The following is a 16,661-nucleotide window of genomic DNA, read 5'->3' as shown; positions in this document are numbered from 1 at the left end:
TGCAAAGAGTGTGGAGTTGCTTTTTTTTAACCGATGACTTGCTATAAAATTAATAACGGCATATGTTATCTATAATGTTTTTGGGTAGGTTGACTTCTTGAATGATTTGTACCTAATTTGAAATGTTGCATATTTTGTATAAAAAAAGTTAACATTGTCGCATAAATTAGGAAAAACACAAAAGCTTGTTGCATAAATAACTAATTAACCCTTCTTGTAGACATGAAAAAAGAAAGTTAAGATGTTCTTTTTATAAAAGAATAAAAGGATAGGTATTTTTACATAAAAGGGGTTGTAACATAAAGCGGGCGTTTCCAAGTTTTAAAATAGTATTGAAAAGTCAAATTAACCTTTTCCAAGTCTTAATCAAAACCTAAGAGGGTCTTTGGGATTCCATTTGAAAACACTTTTTCAAAAAGCTAATAAGTCAAAAATAATGTTTGGCAATTGCAAAAATTATTTTTAAAATAACTTCTTGAAAAATTAAAAACACATTCGAAAAGAAGTTTTTGAAAAGTTAGACATACCTGACATTTTGGAAAAATCATAAGTTAATAAGTCATTTTGGAAAAGTCATAAATCAATAAGTCTTGTTTTCAATGTATAAGTTAGTCATACAATTTTTAAATTTTAACTTATTGACTTATTTATTTTTCCCACAAAAAAACTAATCCAAACACTTTTTCAAAAACCCTTTTTAGAAAAGTCATAAATCAATAAGTCATTTTACCAAAAGTTTTTAGAGTTTAAAAAGCAATCCCAAACACCCCCTAAAACTTGAAAGAAAATTCCCATTGAGACGTAAAGCTTTTCAGCAATGTTTCTGTGTTTTCGGAAACTCGGCTACCCAAGTGCTGATTTTCAAGATTTAAAATTATAAGGATTATTTCATGTACTAATAATTTCCACTTAACTGCTTTATGTCATATATTGTCGTGGAATGAAACCATTTAAAGTTCACCTTATTGCAATTATTTGAGCTTTTTGTGAACTGTAGGGTTGTGTATCAAAATGTACAAACTGCCCACACCGTACTACATAATGAGGTTTCAAACTTTCACGGATTGCAAACCGCACTACGCGGTGCGATTTGCGGTTTATAGTAATAAAAACACGGTTCAAACTGCTCCACACTGCATAAATATATATATATATATATATATATATATATATATATATATATATATATATATATAATTTGCCTATTATATTAGTTTTATCATACAAACGACTAATTATAGTCAATATGGCAAGCCATATATAATATGTTCCAATAATATTATGATGAACAATTGGAAGTAATTGTTGCAACAAATCATTGTCTATTATTGAAGCAGCTGTATTATTTCAGTTGTATTTAATCAATATAGGATAATTCAAGAATAGTTATGTATTAGAATTATATTTTAAACTAGTTTATAACCCGTGAGAACCACAGTTATAAAATTAATTAAATTTTCATATTAAAAAATCAAAATTATTAATCAACTATTTTAAATAAATTATTACTTAAGAGATATTTTTATTTATACAAAATTATAATCGTTGATTTAAATAAATAAATGAATTTATATCACCTTATAATCCGTATTAATTTTATTTTATTTTTTAATCTAATATTATTAGTATAATATAATTAGAATGAGAAAATTTAAAATTTGAAATTTAAAATGAAGAATCAATTATTAATTTAATGTAATTATAGTGGGAAATTTAAAATTTAAAATTTAAATTTAAAATGGATAATCAATTATTAATTTAGTATAATTAGAGTGGAAATTTAAATTTTGAAATGGATAATTAATAGGTTGCCAAATGGTATGATAGGTGATATATAATATTAATGAGGAGTTCTAATAGCATGACACTTCTCAATAGGAAAATAAAGCTATTTTTTTATTAGAATAGAGATAGAGATTATTTTTGGTTAATGTTGATCATTATATCACAAATGAAATATATGGCAAAGTCAAACATATAAGGATTGGAGAGCAACAGAGGCATAAACCGGCAAACATAGTAACACAAATTATATATCTGATTACATTTAAAAATTTTAAAATCAAATGATCGGAAGAAAAAGAAATTATATTCATGACAAATTTATTTGGAAAGAATTTGAAACTTGGCTTTACTTTGGCATTTCTTACTTTGGGCGGGTGACATAATCATGTTTTTGCATTTTCCTTATTTTTAGAAAAGTGTCATAACTCATAGAAGAAGAGAGATTAAGAACAAAAAACAAAGCAATGAAACTACAATAAAAGAATTAGAGTATCAACTAACAAGGCATTAGCTAAATTTAGAAAGAACACATCAAACAGCCAAACGATCAATATTTTGAATCCAAAGTAAACTTTACAAAAAGGAAAAGGAAAAAAAGATGAAAACACTTCACACATAAGTAAACTTCCTAAACATGAATTCAAAGCATCGACAATAAATTAACCTCATCATCTTTGGGACAATGATCATGCAAGAGCAAATCCCTATTTCCACTTTCAACAGAATCATCTGACTCCAGCCAATCATCATGAATGACAACTGGAAACTTCATATTTGATGGAAAAATGAAACCTTTAGCTTCCAAACAAGAAAGAACCTAACAACCAAAGAATACAAGTGAGAAGAAATCAAAAATGAAATTATATCAGGATCATAGATTGACTGAGAAGACAATAAAAGGATAGTTGAAACAAGTTAACAAAAGATAATCAATAAAGTACTCCTACAACTAATGATCATATGAAATTTACATTTTACAAAGACAACAATTGTGAAAGCAAAAGAAATTATACCTCAGAACATAAAACCCCAATTTTAAGCTCCTTGACATGGCGAAGTTTTACTATAAATCCTTTCAACATCTCTTCTTCATGTGTTATCTTGTATTGCCTAATCTTTGTATAATCTAAGTTAGCTTCAACTAAAGAAGACACATTTACCAACAAAAGCTTCCACGACATCAAATTACCTTGGATTGTTAGTGATAAAATATTAGGAGCATTGATTTCAATAATATTGCTTAAAGCATCAGGAAGCATGTTGTATCCATGGAACACCAAGTTCTTAACGCTTTTTGAAGTAATATCAAGGTGTCTATAACCATGGCAATATCTCAACACCAAAGTTTCCAATACAGGACTACCAGATAATATGTTTTCAATCAAATCTTCATCTAAATATGCAAAGCAAATACACAAACTCCTAAGATTTTTCCAACCAATCGCCCCAGTTGTATCCAGTATGCAGCCTCTTAATGTCAGTTTAGTAAAACATGAGTTGATGAAGAAAAACTGATCTAATAGAAACCCAACTCCGGCTTCGTAATTCCATAGCGCTAAATTAAGCTCTTCAACGTTACGATTTATAGCATAACGAATCCAAGTTTTGATTCGAGATTCAGATTGAGTATCATAAGTGACAGACACTAGGAATTTCTTGAGCTTCAATCCGCTACATTGAGCTAGGGTTTGGTCGACGAACATAATGTAATTGGACCACAGGAGATTATCATCAATTTCTTTGAAAATGAGAGTAGGAAGCAAAGTCCAGAGATGATTCCATCGTTTAGAGAGAGTACCTGTTCTAATGGCGCCTACTGTGGAGGGTAAACGCGATAGGATTTCTAGAAGCAAACAATCCGGCAACCCACTGATTCGATCCTCTTCCCCCTTCTCCACGATTTCTTGCAACTTTATCCGTTTTTTGGGAATTCTAGTTTGATTTTGCTCTTCTTCCCCCCTTTCCATGGCGTCAATAGAGCGCTCGGCTGCTCTCCCTACCAAAAATTAAACCAACATCAAATTAGACGTAAATGTATACAGATGCTGAAATGATGTTTTCTTTTGCCCCTAAACTTTGAAAAATTATAAAATTCAGCCCTATAAAATGATAATAGTTCGATCTTTTAGAAAAAGCAACATTTAATATGAGCATTATAACTTTCGCTTGTTTGAAGTGTTCATTCTATATTGTTTGTAACTTTTGGATGAATTAAAAGTACTCCTGGTTAGAGATCGATTAGATGTTTTGACACCTATATAATGATTACCGTACATAATGCATCCACAATTCCATGACACATGCTTCCTTCGTCATGTATGTAGGCAAAAGAGTATTTTTTTTCCTAATTGTATCAAATGATGTTAATTTTTTTCTTCTTTTAAGAAGATGACAATACATATGATGTTTGGAGAATGGAAAGAAAATTAAGAGCAAATTTGTATAAGGGTAGGACTTAATAGGATATATAACAACCACACCACTTATGCTCAATCCATGTGTTGGTCAAGAAAAAAACATACCAAGAAACATTTGTCCAATTTGGTCAAGAAAATCCCCTTACTCTGTTAATCATACAAGAATGGAGATTGCATTCTAAATTATAATCAATGCATTGGAATAACAACTAATAATGCATTAGCTAAATAAAGAGAGAACACATAAGCACTTAATCAATCACTATTTTGAAATAAGAAATGATCCACAAGCCAAAGGATATGACCCAATGGAACCAAGTACACCTTACCAAAACAAACAGAAAAGGGAAATGAAAATATTTCACGATAACTAAAATGCCTAAACATGAATTCAAAGCATCAAGATACATTTCTCCATTTTGCTCTAGAAAATGTCATAACTTCATAGACATGAATTCAAAGCATCATCAATCTTCTGTTTCAGCTGAATCACTATCAGACCAATCATAATCATAATAAGCATCAGGAAGCTTCATATTTGATGGAAAACTGAAACCTTTATCTTCCAAACGAGACACAACCTACCACAAAACCATACGAGTGAGAACCTTGCAATGTATTAATTATGAATGCAGCAAACAAAAATATAACTTGCAATGAAAATCCATAACTACAGAGAGAAACCCAAGGAAAATAATTAACAAGCTAATGATAATATATTTTCAATCAATTCTTCATCTAGTTTCTCATTGAAAATACACAGACTCCTAAGATTTTTCCAACTAATCGCCCCACTTGGATTAAAAGTGCAGCCTGCTAATCTCAGATCTGTAAAACTTGAATTGATGAAAAACATTTGATCCAACAGAAAAGTATCATCACTTCGCGTATGCCAAAACTCCAAGATAAGCTCTTCAACGTTACGACTTATAGCATAACGAACCCAATTCTTGAAATGTGATTTAAATCGAAAATCATAAGTGCTAAAACGATAACCGGTAAGCATTTCGAATTTCTTAAGCTTCAATCGGCGACATTGAGTTAGGGTTTTTTTCACGAATGAAAGGAAATCGAAGCCTAAGAGGGTGTTTGGGATTTCATTTTGAAGTTAAAAAGGACTTTTATGTAAAAGGACTGATTGACTTATCAATGAGGGAAAGGAGATTTTAAAAAATGTTTGGTTTAGCTTTTTAGTGACAAAAGTCAATAAGTCAATAAGTTAAAAAGTGTTTGGCTAATTTATTGACTTTTGCTTGTTTTTTATTCTAATAAGTCATAAGTCATTCCAAAAAGTCACAAATTGTAACTTCTTCAAAACTCATTTTCAAAGGCTAAACCAAAAGTTATTTTAAAAGTCCTTATTAAGTATCCAAACATTTTTTTGAACTTATTGACTTTTCAAAAAGTCAATAAGTTAAAAAGGAGATTTTAGATGAAATCCCAAACACCCTCTAAGTTAGGGTTTTGGAGAAATTGACTCATGTGATGATAATCTGAGTGTATAAAAATGAGAGTATCTACCGATTTCCAAAGATGTTTCCATCGCTTGGAGAGTGTACCTGTTCTGATGGCCGCTTTTGTGGAGGGTAAACGTGACAACATTTCAACAAGCAAGCAATCTTGCAACTCACTGATTCGATCTTCTCCCCCTTCCTCCATGATTACTTCAAACTATCAGTGTAGGAGCACTTTTACGATTGTCCTTCTTCCACCATATCCATGGTGGCAGCGCCCTCGCCGTGTTCCAAATGAAAAACTACATGAAACTATGAAACTCGAAAGGTGAATGAAGTTTTGCTTTAGCCCCTAAGCTTTGAAAATATACAATTCCGTCGCTAATATTCAAAGCAATTTTTAAATATTGATTATTACCGCATTTGAGAAATATGATTTAGTAATATAAAACAAGGAAATCTCCTGAAAAAGTACCGAACTTTTGGAAAAAGTTTTAATACAGTCCTAAAAGTTTTTTTTTAATAGAAAATTTCTATTATTTTGAGAAAATCATATAATTTGTCATTTGTTGTTCAAATATAAAAAATGACTTTTTCGTTAATTGGAGCAAAATGTCAAATAGTCAGGACTTTCCTGTTAAAAAAAAAAAAACTTTTAGAACTTTATTGGAAATTTTCCAAAAAATTTGGGACTTTTCTGTAGATTTCCCTATAAAACATATACATTGATCACATGCTAGCAATGTTGGTAAACAATATCATAAAAGTATTAGGCATATATCTAGATTTTGGGTAAGAATAAAATTTATTGTATGGTAATATTGATATATGTACATTGTTGAAAATAGTAAGTACTTGTAAGATGAATATTTGTAAATTTTATCCATCATGGACACAAATATGTAAATGTACTTTTATACTTACAACATGTTTTCTAATATGGTTCACCCAATGTAATTGAGTCAAATCAATTTGCAAATACCATCTAAGATTTAAGCTGAATTTAGTCGTTCAAAGTATAAAACCCGATAGCTAACTTTAAGGAATTTGTGACAAACAATGCCCGTCAAGTCATACTAATTGTAAGTTAAAATTTTATATGTTCATCCTCCCTTTTTAAAAACGTTGTTTATATATTCCTTTCAAACTCTCATTTCACATGGGATTTGAGAAAAAACCGTCACGTCATACTAATTGTAAGTTAAAGCTTTTATATTTTCATCATTTTCTTTCTTAAAATATGATTGATAAAAAAATCAAAAAAATGTGATAAAAGATAAATAATTATATTGAACTATATTGATAATTTAAAGACTTTTATCTTAGTGAATATAGATTTATATTAATATTTAGATATATATTTTTTATTTATTAATTTCATTTTAAAAAATTATTAATGCCATAAACTGGTAAGAAACTATTTAAAATATTAAAATAAATTTGTATACAATAAATGTTATAAATGGTAATTACTTAAATTTTTGTTCAAAAAATATCATGTTGACCTCTAATAACTCGTTTTCCAGTTAAACTAACCACATATCTAATCTAATAAATAAAAATCTTTTTTTGTCACATGTCATATTTTCATTCATTTTGCCAAATGTCATTTTGTAATTATTTTAAATTAATTTTTATTCTACATGTCATTTTATGGTTTTTCTATTTTATTAAATTTCATATAATATTTAAATATAATAATAAATATGTATCAATTTCATTAATAGACTTTCCTTTTAATTTAAAAATTACTAAGTTAAAGCCTCATTAGTTTCCTTTGTTTATTTGTCAATATGATTTGTTTAAATTTAATAGAGAAAAAAAACACTTTAATTTTAATAATTCAATATTTTTTCTTATTTTTCTTATAAATTCAAACTTTTCAAATGTTTAGAATTTTATATTTAAATTTTCTTTTAAATAAACTCATTTAAAAGATGGGTCTCACACCTAGTCTACTCTAATAAATCAAAATATTTTTTGCCACATGTCAATCTCTAATGAGTTTTGACACTTGCAATTTTGTGGTATTTTTGAAATAAATAATATCCACATGTCAATTTCTGGTTTTTTTTTTCGAATTTTAAAATTAAAAATCCACATGATCTTTCTATCTATATATGTAATGTATTAAATATAATGAATGTGAAATTGCAATAAATTCATTTCTTCCTTCTATATTTTTTTTTTATAATCAACCTTATATTATCGGGGTCTTACACCTAATGCATCATATATGGTTAAAAGGATGACATTTACCAAAGGGCTTGTAGCCCAGCGGTATCAGGTGGTGCCCTCCCTCTTTGAGGTCGAGGGTTCAAGTCCCGTCGTGGACATATGTGAAATATGTTTTATTAGCTTAGGAGTAGATTAGATTTGTTGGTTCAAAAAAAAGGATGACATGTATTGCATATACTTATTAATATTATTATTGTTAGTTAAATAATTAAAGTTATTGATACCAACTGGTTAGCTTATATAATTAATCGATTAGTTTTATCTTCTTTGAGTACCTTCGTAAATTTGATTTTTTGAGACTTGATCTCTCGTCTTCTAACCATAATATTTTCAAAAGTGTAAACTCAAATCCAAAATTTAAATGACACCACCCGGTTCGAAATTCATGGAGTTGATTGTTCCTTTGTCTTCATTAAAAATAGAAATGGCACCACCACCGTCCATTACGAGAAAAAGAATAAGGAGTAAAACCATCTAAGGGCGTGTTCGGCAAAATTAGCTGGTAGCGGGTGGCTTGTAGCGGGTAGCGGGTAGCTTGTAGCTTGTAGCGTTTTGTTAAACGCTACATGAAGTAGCATTTGGATTTGGAGCGTTTTGTTTAAATTAAACGCTAGAAGCTTGTAGTGCCGAACGAGGATTTCTGTTCAAAACGGAGCGTTTTGTCAAACACTAGAAGCTAGAAGCTCTCAAACGCTCCGTGCCGAACACGCCCTAAGTATCTAACGCAGCTACGAACAACCTTATTTTCGAAACCAAGCCTAAAGTAATATTCACGATAAGATCGAAGCGGTTGAGAAGGATAAAATATTGTCTCTTATTTTCATCATAATTGACAAAGGCTCTTGAAACCAAGTCTTGAAATTAGTGTCGTGGACATGGCCGGTCTTGAGGATTTAAATGTCCAGGACGAGCCGGAAAAAAAGCCCCTAGGCCCTAACATGTAACAAATTAAATTATATAAACTAAAATATTTTTAAAATGACGATAAACTTTATAACAATAAACATAATATATTTTAACATATGATTTAAAAGAAAATTTATCAAAGAATCTGGTTTTAAGTTTGTATTTAATTTTATTTAAAATGGTTATTGTGCAAATTCCATTTAAGCTTATTCATACACAGCCAAAGAAACCCTACCCCAATTGGCAAATAGCCTCGTGATCATGACAACAATTCAACAAATTCTCATTGACCTTTCTCTTATGACTTATACGATAATATAAAGTGTCAAAACGACACGATAATAATAAATAAGTATAACTTTACCGGTAATTACTTATTGCATTAGAAATCTATATAAGACCTAAAGTGAATTAACTTCACGTTTCTCTAAATGTTATTAAAAGAGAACCTTTAATTCATCAATGAAACAACCGTGACCCTTGATTGCATTTCAATCCTATCTTTTCCACCATTAGATCAAATTGCTGACATCATCTTCTTCAAATAGAATTCAAACACAATTAAATTTAATTATAGAATCTTTAAATTCAAAAATTATATTATCAATTATAACATATCATTCTATTTATATATGTTAGGCGTGTCAAACCCAACAAATAAAGGGTACAAATGACTCCTTAAACACTACTACTATGCACTAAAAACGTAGTACAAGGTAAGTAGGGTCGATCCACAGAGACACGGGACAAGTGTTTATACATTTTTGCGTAAGGTACAAAAATGGTCACAGAATGGGGGGAATTTATAAGCAATGATTTAAACTATAGAATAAAGCAATAAGTAAATGATTGATTAAGTGAAATAAGTTCAAGATTTGTAAGTACTCCAACTCTATGCAAGACAAATTAGCAATGTGATTCCATGGATGACAAGATATTTGTTTAATTCTATCTAAGTTGGTACTTGAAAGTGTTAACAAGCTCTAACACGTCCCATTCACCACAATAATTAACCAAAACAAGCTCTTTGATTAATCCTAACCTTACCAATCTAATCTAAACAAACTCTTAGAATTAGGTTGAAAGATTGCATTAAACTTTATGTGAATGTTCCCAACAACACTCAATACCCCTCATAAGCTCGGGAGCATAAGAATGTGTGAATAAGATTTACACTAAATTCATTCAATAGAAATCAGTTTAGTGCTTGTTACCTAGTCCAATTTACAAAATAATTACGGATTTTGCAATTAGATAACTTGAATGATCTAACCCTAATTCAAATGGCCAATAAGAATCACAATTAGAATCAAACATTCGATTGAAACAAAATCAAATTCACTAGATAGAAAATTGAAAGAAAACATCAAAATCACAACTAGAAGTCAAGACATAAAGTTGGAGAATCTAGGGTTCTAGCCACTCATGACTAGAACAAGATCACAAATCTAGAAAATGAAATTAAAGTTCTTACAAAATGAAATCAAATGTTCCCAAGTGTTAATCAACTTCAAAATCCTCAAGAAAATCGCCTTCTCTACTCCAAAAGTCGACCCCCCAAAGTAAAAAGTCGGTTCCCCCCTTTAAAAATGGTGAAAAACTGCTTTAAAACCCGCATTTACGTTTACACAGCCCGCGTAAATTAACACTGTCATTTACACGGCCCGCGTAAACGCAAAAATATACTGTGCAGAAATCTACGTTTACACGGCCCGCGTAAACGCAAGGCTTGCATTTACACGGCCGTGTAAATATCTGTAAAGCCAAAATCTTCATTTCTTTGATATCTTGCTCCTCGGTGCTCCGCAAGTCCTGAAATTTTGTCTGCAACTTTTATTTACCTCCTCCAACAATATCCTACCTCCAAAAGTCCCTGAAATATCACAAAAGTATTTGAATGAAATTGCCTCATGAAAAATCCCGAAAAACATGCAAAATGCATGAGTTTAAGCCTATATGCAATGTACTTTTATGAAATAAAGCTACAAAATGGGTACATGAAATGCACCTAACAATATACGAGATATTAGTTTCTCTAATGAATATTGTTCCTAATTTAACTCCCTTATTTATAACTTTTGGCTTCAAAATTCAAACCCGTTTACTTTTTATTTATTTATTTGAAAATACCCATTAAATAAGCACATCAATAATTCGGTTATAAACCTATAAAATCTAATCTAATCCTATTAAATCAGCAAAATATTTGAGAATCAAAATTAAAGTCAATATTATTCATAATTCATCCCCGGTATATCCCAAGTAAAATAAATCAATTTGAGATAATGATTTTGAATTTAAAACTCTTTAATTAAGCAAGTGTTAATTTGAAATTTTGACTCAATATAAATGATATCTTTTCTTTCCAGATGAATAGCTGAAAATCTCCAAGATGATATCTTATGATTCTATTTTTTTGGAAGATAATGATTTCCTTATTGGAAAACAACCTATATATACGATTACGTTGAAGTTGTTCTTATGATTTTGGATTGAGCCCTATGATTTACAGTGTTCTCAGCGGTCTTATTCACTAATTTTTTTTCCAGGTTCTTTCTTTACCCTGTTCTCATTCTTATTCTCCAATTTTTTGTATTTACTCTGTTCTTATAACCTATTATTATTGTATTCCTGTTGAGAGATCAAGAAAAAAATTAATCAATCTACTTTAAGCATATTAGTTTCATTCATTTAGTTATAGAAACAAAATTATATCCTTAATATCGATTTTTTTAATGTGTCGACCTATGTTTGTCAAAAGAAAGCCATAAAAGTCGTTTTAATGCATGATGACAAAACTCATGGAACAGACCAAAAGCAAGATAAAGAGGTTTTTTATTGTTACACTTCAACTTGCATGAACAAATACATATATGTCGTTCTAAGGTTTTCAATAATTCTTTTATACATATTATTATACTCTTCAAATAAAGTTTCTAATTTTATATTACTGAATTTGTTTATATCAATGGTTTTAGTTTCAAATCACCATTCGAGTACAGACTTTATCTGTGTGGTGTGACTTACGTTATTTGATTGTGACACAAAGAAACTTCTGGAAAAAACCGCACAAGAGTTGCTTCAAAAGCTTAATGAGGTTATCGATATTAACTTCATTTATACAAAACTAATTTTTTACTTTTTGTGTATCTATTTTTATAATCATTTTTTTTTAATTTTTAGGAGGGTAATACGGAGATTTATCTATCAGCTTTGAATGTACTTTTGGATAAAAAATTGGTGTTTAAAATTCAAATTTCACAATATAATTTGAAGAACAAAATTGATGGTTATGCAATCTTAAACTTCATTGTTGATAATGCAATCATTACTGAATTGGAAAAAAAATTAACATCGAACATGAAACATTCTTTTACGAAGAATACTACAAACACTAAACTTATTAAATTTCGTTTTTTATATTTTAGTTGATCAACTAACATATTTCTATGTACTACAAATGTAGGCGCCAAAATCCGATTCGTTTAACGTTTTATTGGCAAAATTCGGATCTCAATACACATTAAATTAGTAGGTTTTAAATATAATATAACTAAGTCTAATATTTTAAATACATTAAAATATTATCAAATTTTAGAATGACATATGAATTTATTTTCTACATTTAGGATGTTGTTTGGTGATAACTTCACACCCACTTCGAATCTTGATAAAAGCACTACAACAAGTCCACTAACTAAGTGGACATCCTTTAAAAAGGTGTATATACAGATGTTTACGGTGTTGATAATCTGACAACAATGTCCTCAAACAAACGACGATCAACATCAATGACAAATCGTATTTCTGGAGAAGGCAAGCTAAAACTGCTAATTCTAAAGCAAGAAAAACAATATATGATTTTCATGATTTTGTTTGAGTTGTTGATTGATTTGAATACTATTGATTTCATATTTTGTTTACATACTATTTGGTTTTGGGGTTTGATTTTTGATGACTTTGTTTCATACTATTCATTTTTGGGTTAGAATTTTGATCATTTGAATACATTTTGAGTTTTATGAAATGCTGAATTATTCATCTATTTGCCTTTTAGGTTTAAACTCAGATGAATTTAGAAATTTAATCATATTTTACTCTATTATTTCATTTAATGTGAATTTGTCAACATTGTTACAATGTTATTCATTACAACTTCAATATAAATATTAAAAAACTACCACTTTTTATGAAATTGTAAACTTTTATAAATCTTTTAACAATTCTAAAACAATTATTTATAACTCATTGTGAAATTATTAATAAATTTATTAGTAAATACTTACCAATGAAATATTATTATTTTTAGATATTAATGATGTCCTACAATTTTACAGATTCAAATAATAAAACTCATTACAATGATGCTAGAGAGAGGCGAAGACTAAGACGTTTGCATTTACAAAATAGAAGATTGAATTCTATGTCTAAAAGAGAAACTTTATTTCATCATGTAAAGCAATAAAGACTTTTGATTGTGTTTCACTTATACCTTTTTTACCCTTAGATCAAATTGTTTGTGTTTCACTTAAACCATCAATGTTCCCGCTTAAACCTTCACCAATTTCCTCTATCCCTAAAATAAAATTCAAAATTCAAATCCTCCCCAAATTTAAAGCCGTAATTTATACGCTGACCATCTTATATGTTTTCAAATCAACATGATATATCTTCTTAATTATTTTATTTCTTTCTCAGTGTAGATCGATGGTACCAAAATCCATCAAGGGAAAAACATTCACCTTGCATTTAAATCTTATTAATATAGTAAATACTAAATACCTCAAGTTTTAAAAGTAATAATCGGTTTGATACATGTTAAATTACAATTGCTCGATTTCCAACTGTCTAACTCAATAATTATATGTATTTATTCTTAAACTTACACTTTTTTATAATGTTATTGATTAGATTTATTATATTTAAGTTTAAATTGTAGAGAATTTTACTTGAAAGTGATGAGCATTAGTTGATGTCTGTATTGAACCTTAAGGATGATGCAAAACTCTAAATACCTTAGTGGTAATATCCTACATACTTAATAATTGAGTATTTCGAAAAAAAAATATTTTCCATTAACTTTGATAACAAATTTGTTGAATTAAGCATATTTTTATGATTATAAATTTGTTTTCTCTACTTACTTGTACTTATCATCTTGAAGATGAGAAAACATTAACCATGTCTATATTGAAAAGTGCCAAAAAGATCTTATTGGTCATACCTTTCCGGCACGATCTTCAAATGTTCTTTGCTCCATTCTTTGTTTTTTATTTATATTATTTTTGTGTAATTGATTTTCTTCTTCAAGAAACTCAGTTTTCCATTGATTTTGTTGAATTAAACATACTTTTATGATTATAAATTTGTCCATTTTCTATTGATAAATCAAGTGTAAATGAATTTGAACAATTGTTAAATTTCATATTCTATAATGTAATTTATTCACTAATTAATCAAATAACAATACATGTCCAAGTGGCTGGGTACCTCCAGGACAATAAGCAAACATGTAAATTATAAGCAATTTCACAATATTGTATTTTTTTACTAGCTTTAAATTAACAATTACTTCTTTCACTTGCTTTAGATTCTTGATTACTCATATAGGTTTGTAATAAAATAAAATTTTGATAAATTGAAAAAATTGTTCAGCTAAACCTAATTTTTTTTTTTAATTTTGATGGAAATTTGGTTATATATCAATTTAGGTTTCTTTTTGTGTAGTCATGTTTGTTGATTTGGCTATATAGGATTCATTTGAAGTTCCATTTCTCTACAAAAATGTTAATGTTCACATTCAAGTGGAAACAATCACAACTGGTAAGCATTCTAAATGAATTTTCACTTACATTAATCGAAACAGCTACTTTAAATGGTGCGTTCTAATAGATGCCATATCGGTTGTCACTATAGAGATCTTCTGACGCTCTATAGAAGAATCATAGCGGCTCTATGAATAATTTTGCTACGTTTTCAATTAAGGATCACTCTGTTAACATTCGTTCTCTAAAGTTTTTTCTCTTATTTTCGATATAGATGCGTGTCATAACAATAAGGTAGAAAGAGGTGTTAGTGACCATTAGAGATGAAAATGTAAGATATAATTTAAGAATATTATATAAAGTGTAAATTATAGATTTGTAATATTTATTTCTATGAAAAATATGTTGTTTGATTTCTAGGTTACATTTTTTTTTGTAATTTGATTTTGACAAATTTGATCTAATTTAATAATTGAAGCAGGTAGGAAAGATATGTGCTAACGATTTTGCATTTGTATTGCCTTCCAGAAACCAACTGTAGCCTCACAGACCGTTCCCTTATACCTCATTACGTCTTAGCATTTCCCCAAATTCGGCTACAAGAAGTCACATATGCACTTTTTGAATCAATCATCTAAACTGAATTTCATTTGTTAGTTGGATACAGTGACCAAAATGCAAGGTTTGTGAAAGTTCATTATTATTTATTAGTGTTAACCTTTGGGAAATTATGAAACTAATATTATATTTTTGTTCATAACATGTTTTTATTTTTTGTTGTAATAATTTCTTTGATCAGAAGATATGCATGTGTGATTGTGTATAACCTGAAAAATCATATTTTAATTCTTATAAGGAAAAAATACTTTAGAAATTGACCAAATTAAAATATTTGAATTTGATGTTTATGGCTATGACAATGCACTTTAACTGTAATGTTTATCGAATTTCTTTGCAGAATTGAACATTGCTGGTACATATAACAACTTATTGTTGCTTTTGGTTTTACAGGGTCAATATGAAAAGAGTCATATGAGCCTCCATGTGGTTGGTACACCGAACAAAGTCAATTCATAAAACTACTACACAACATGTTTTAATCTTTAAGTCACATCATGTTGTGATAAAACAAAGATCACGTGGATCATTTATGTTAAAAATTACTGTATTAAAAAACCAAATTGCTCTAATATAAATATGAAATATTTTTATTTATTAAGTTTGGTTCAAAAACTCTAAAAATGAATCTAACTAACATTTTTTAATTAAAATTTTTCCTAAGACAACGCCACCTATTAATGTGATATGTATTTAATTTATGTTCTCCGCGTTTAACGCGGGTCATAATCTAGTTTTTTATAAAATGAAGTATAAAATTCAAAATATGTAAATACATTTTAATTTTTAAGCAACTTCTAACTCTTATACCTAATTTTTTATTTATATTGTGTAAATCTCTTTATCTTATCTATGAATTACTATCCAAAATTAACTCATTTTTATATAAAACTGCCAAAATTGACAACTATATCGCAAACATCCACAATATTAAATTCAAACAATCAAACAATACAACTAACATAACAAGGGCTGATAATGTCATATAGCTTAAATATAAGGATTAGTTATGCAAAAATTTCTTCTAACTACTACTATTGCTCCAATATTGGAAGTAAGGTGAAACAAGACTCCATGAGTCAACCAAACTTCACCAAAATTCTTGAAAATGGATTTTTTTAAAGGAAGCATCTCATCTCCCTACAAAAATAAACAGAAAACAACTACAAAATACCCTTTTCTCTTTCTCATCTGTTTTGATTCTTTTCAAAAACAAAAAATCTATCTACAATCAAGCAAACTAAGGTGGAAGATGTAAATTGGAGGGTGGTGGTGAAATTGGAAACCTGAAACATATCGATTTTTGAGTTAGAGATCTGAAGGAAAAGGATATTTGTAGCAAATCTAAGGATTATTGTTGTTGTTAGCTGAACAACACAGATTTAATTCAAATTTTCTTGAAGATATGTATTTGTAGGGTTTTTATGCCAGAAAAAGCTAATAAGCTTCGTTCGTGATCTGCAGTTCTGCACTAGTCC

The 16,661-nt window shown here is 28.9% G+C and overlaps 1 protein-coding gene across 2 annotated transcripts; it reads right to left on the bottom strand.

Annotated features, from left to right (window-relative positions):
• Window positions 1-2,297: 2,297 nt before the first annotated feature.
• Window positions 2,298-3,776, bottom strand: LOC145125257 (F-box protein At5g03100-like). Of its 2 annotated transcripts, XM_079060744.1 has the most exons (3): window positions 3,584-3,776; window positions 2,799-3,466; window positions 2,298-2,602 (listed from the first exon to the last, which is right to left on the bottom strand). In XM_079060744.1, exons 1-3 carry the CDS (start codon window positions 3,750-3,752, stop codon window positions 2,426-2,428), a joined length of 1,014 nt encoding a protein of 337 aa, XP_078916870.1. In that variant the 5' UTR covers window positions 3,753-3,776; the 3' UTR covers window positions 2,298-2,425. The 2 variants fall into 2 exon arrangements, with proteins under 2 accessions (XP_078916870.1, XP_078916868.1); XM_079060742.1 differs by having other exon boundaries at window positions 2,799-3,776.
• Between the last annotated feature and the right edge of the window lie 12,885 nt (window positions 3,777-16,661).

The sequence above is a fragment of the Lactuca virosa genome, chromosome 7 (assembly GCF_052849685.1).
Source record: "Lactuca virosa cultivar CGN04683 chromosome 7, Lactuca_virosa_CGN04683_v6, whole genome shotgun sequence".
In the NCBI taxonomy this organism is placed as follows: domain Eukaryota; kingdom Viridiplantae; phylum Streptophyta; class Magnoliopsida; order Asterales; family Asteraceae; genus Lactuca; species Lactuca virosa.
The sequence above is the reverse complement of the archived record's forward strand: the minus strand, read 5'-3'. Positions and strand labels throughout refer to the sequence as shown.

Coding starts and splice junctions, on each gene's coding strand:
- LOC145125257 (XM_079060742.1), bottom strand. CDS start 3,752: ATGGAAAGGGGGGAAGAAGAGCAAAATCAAACTAGAATTCCCAAAAAA. Junction 2,603..2,798: donor TTGGGGTTTTATGTTCTGAG/GTATAATTTCTT, acceptor TTTGGTTGTTAG/GTTCTTTCTTGTTTGGAAGC.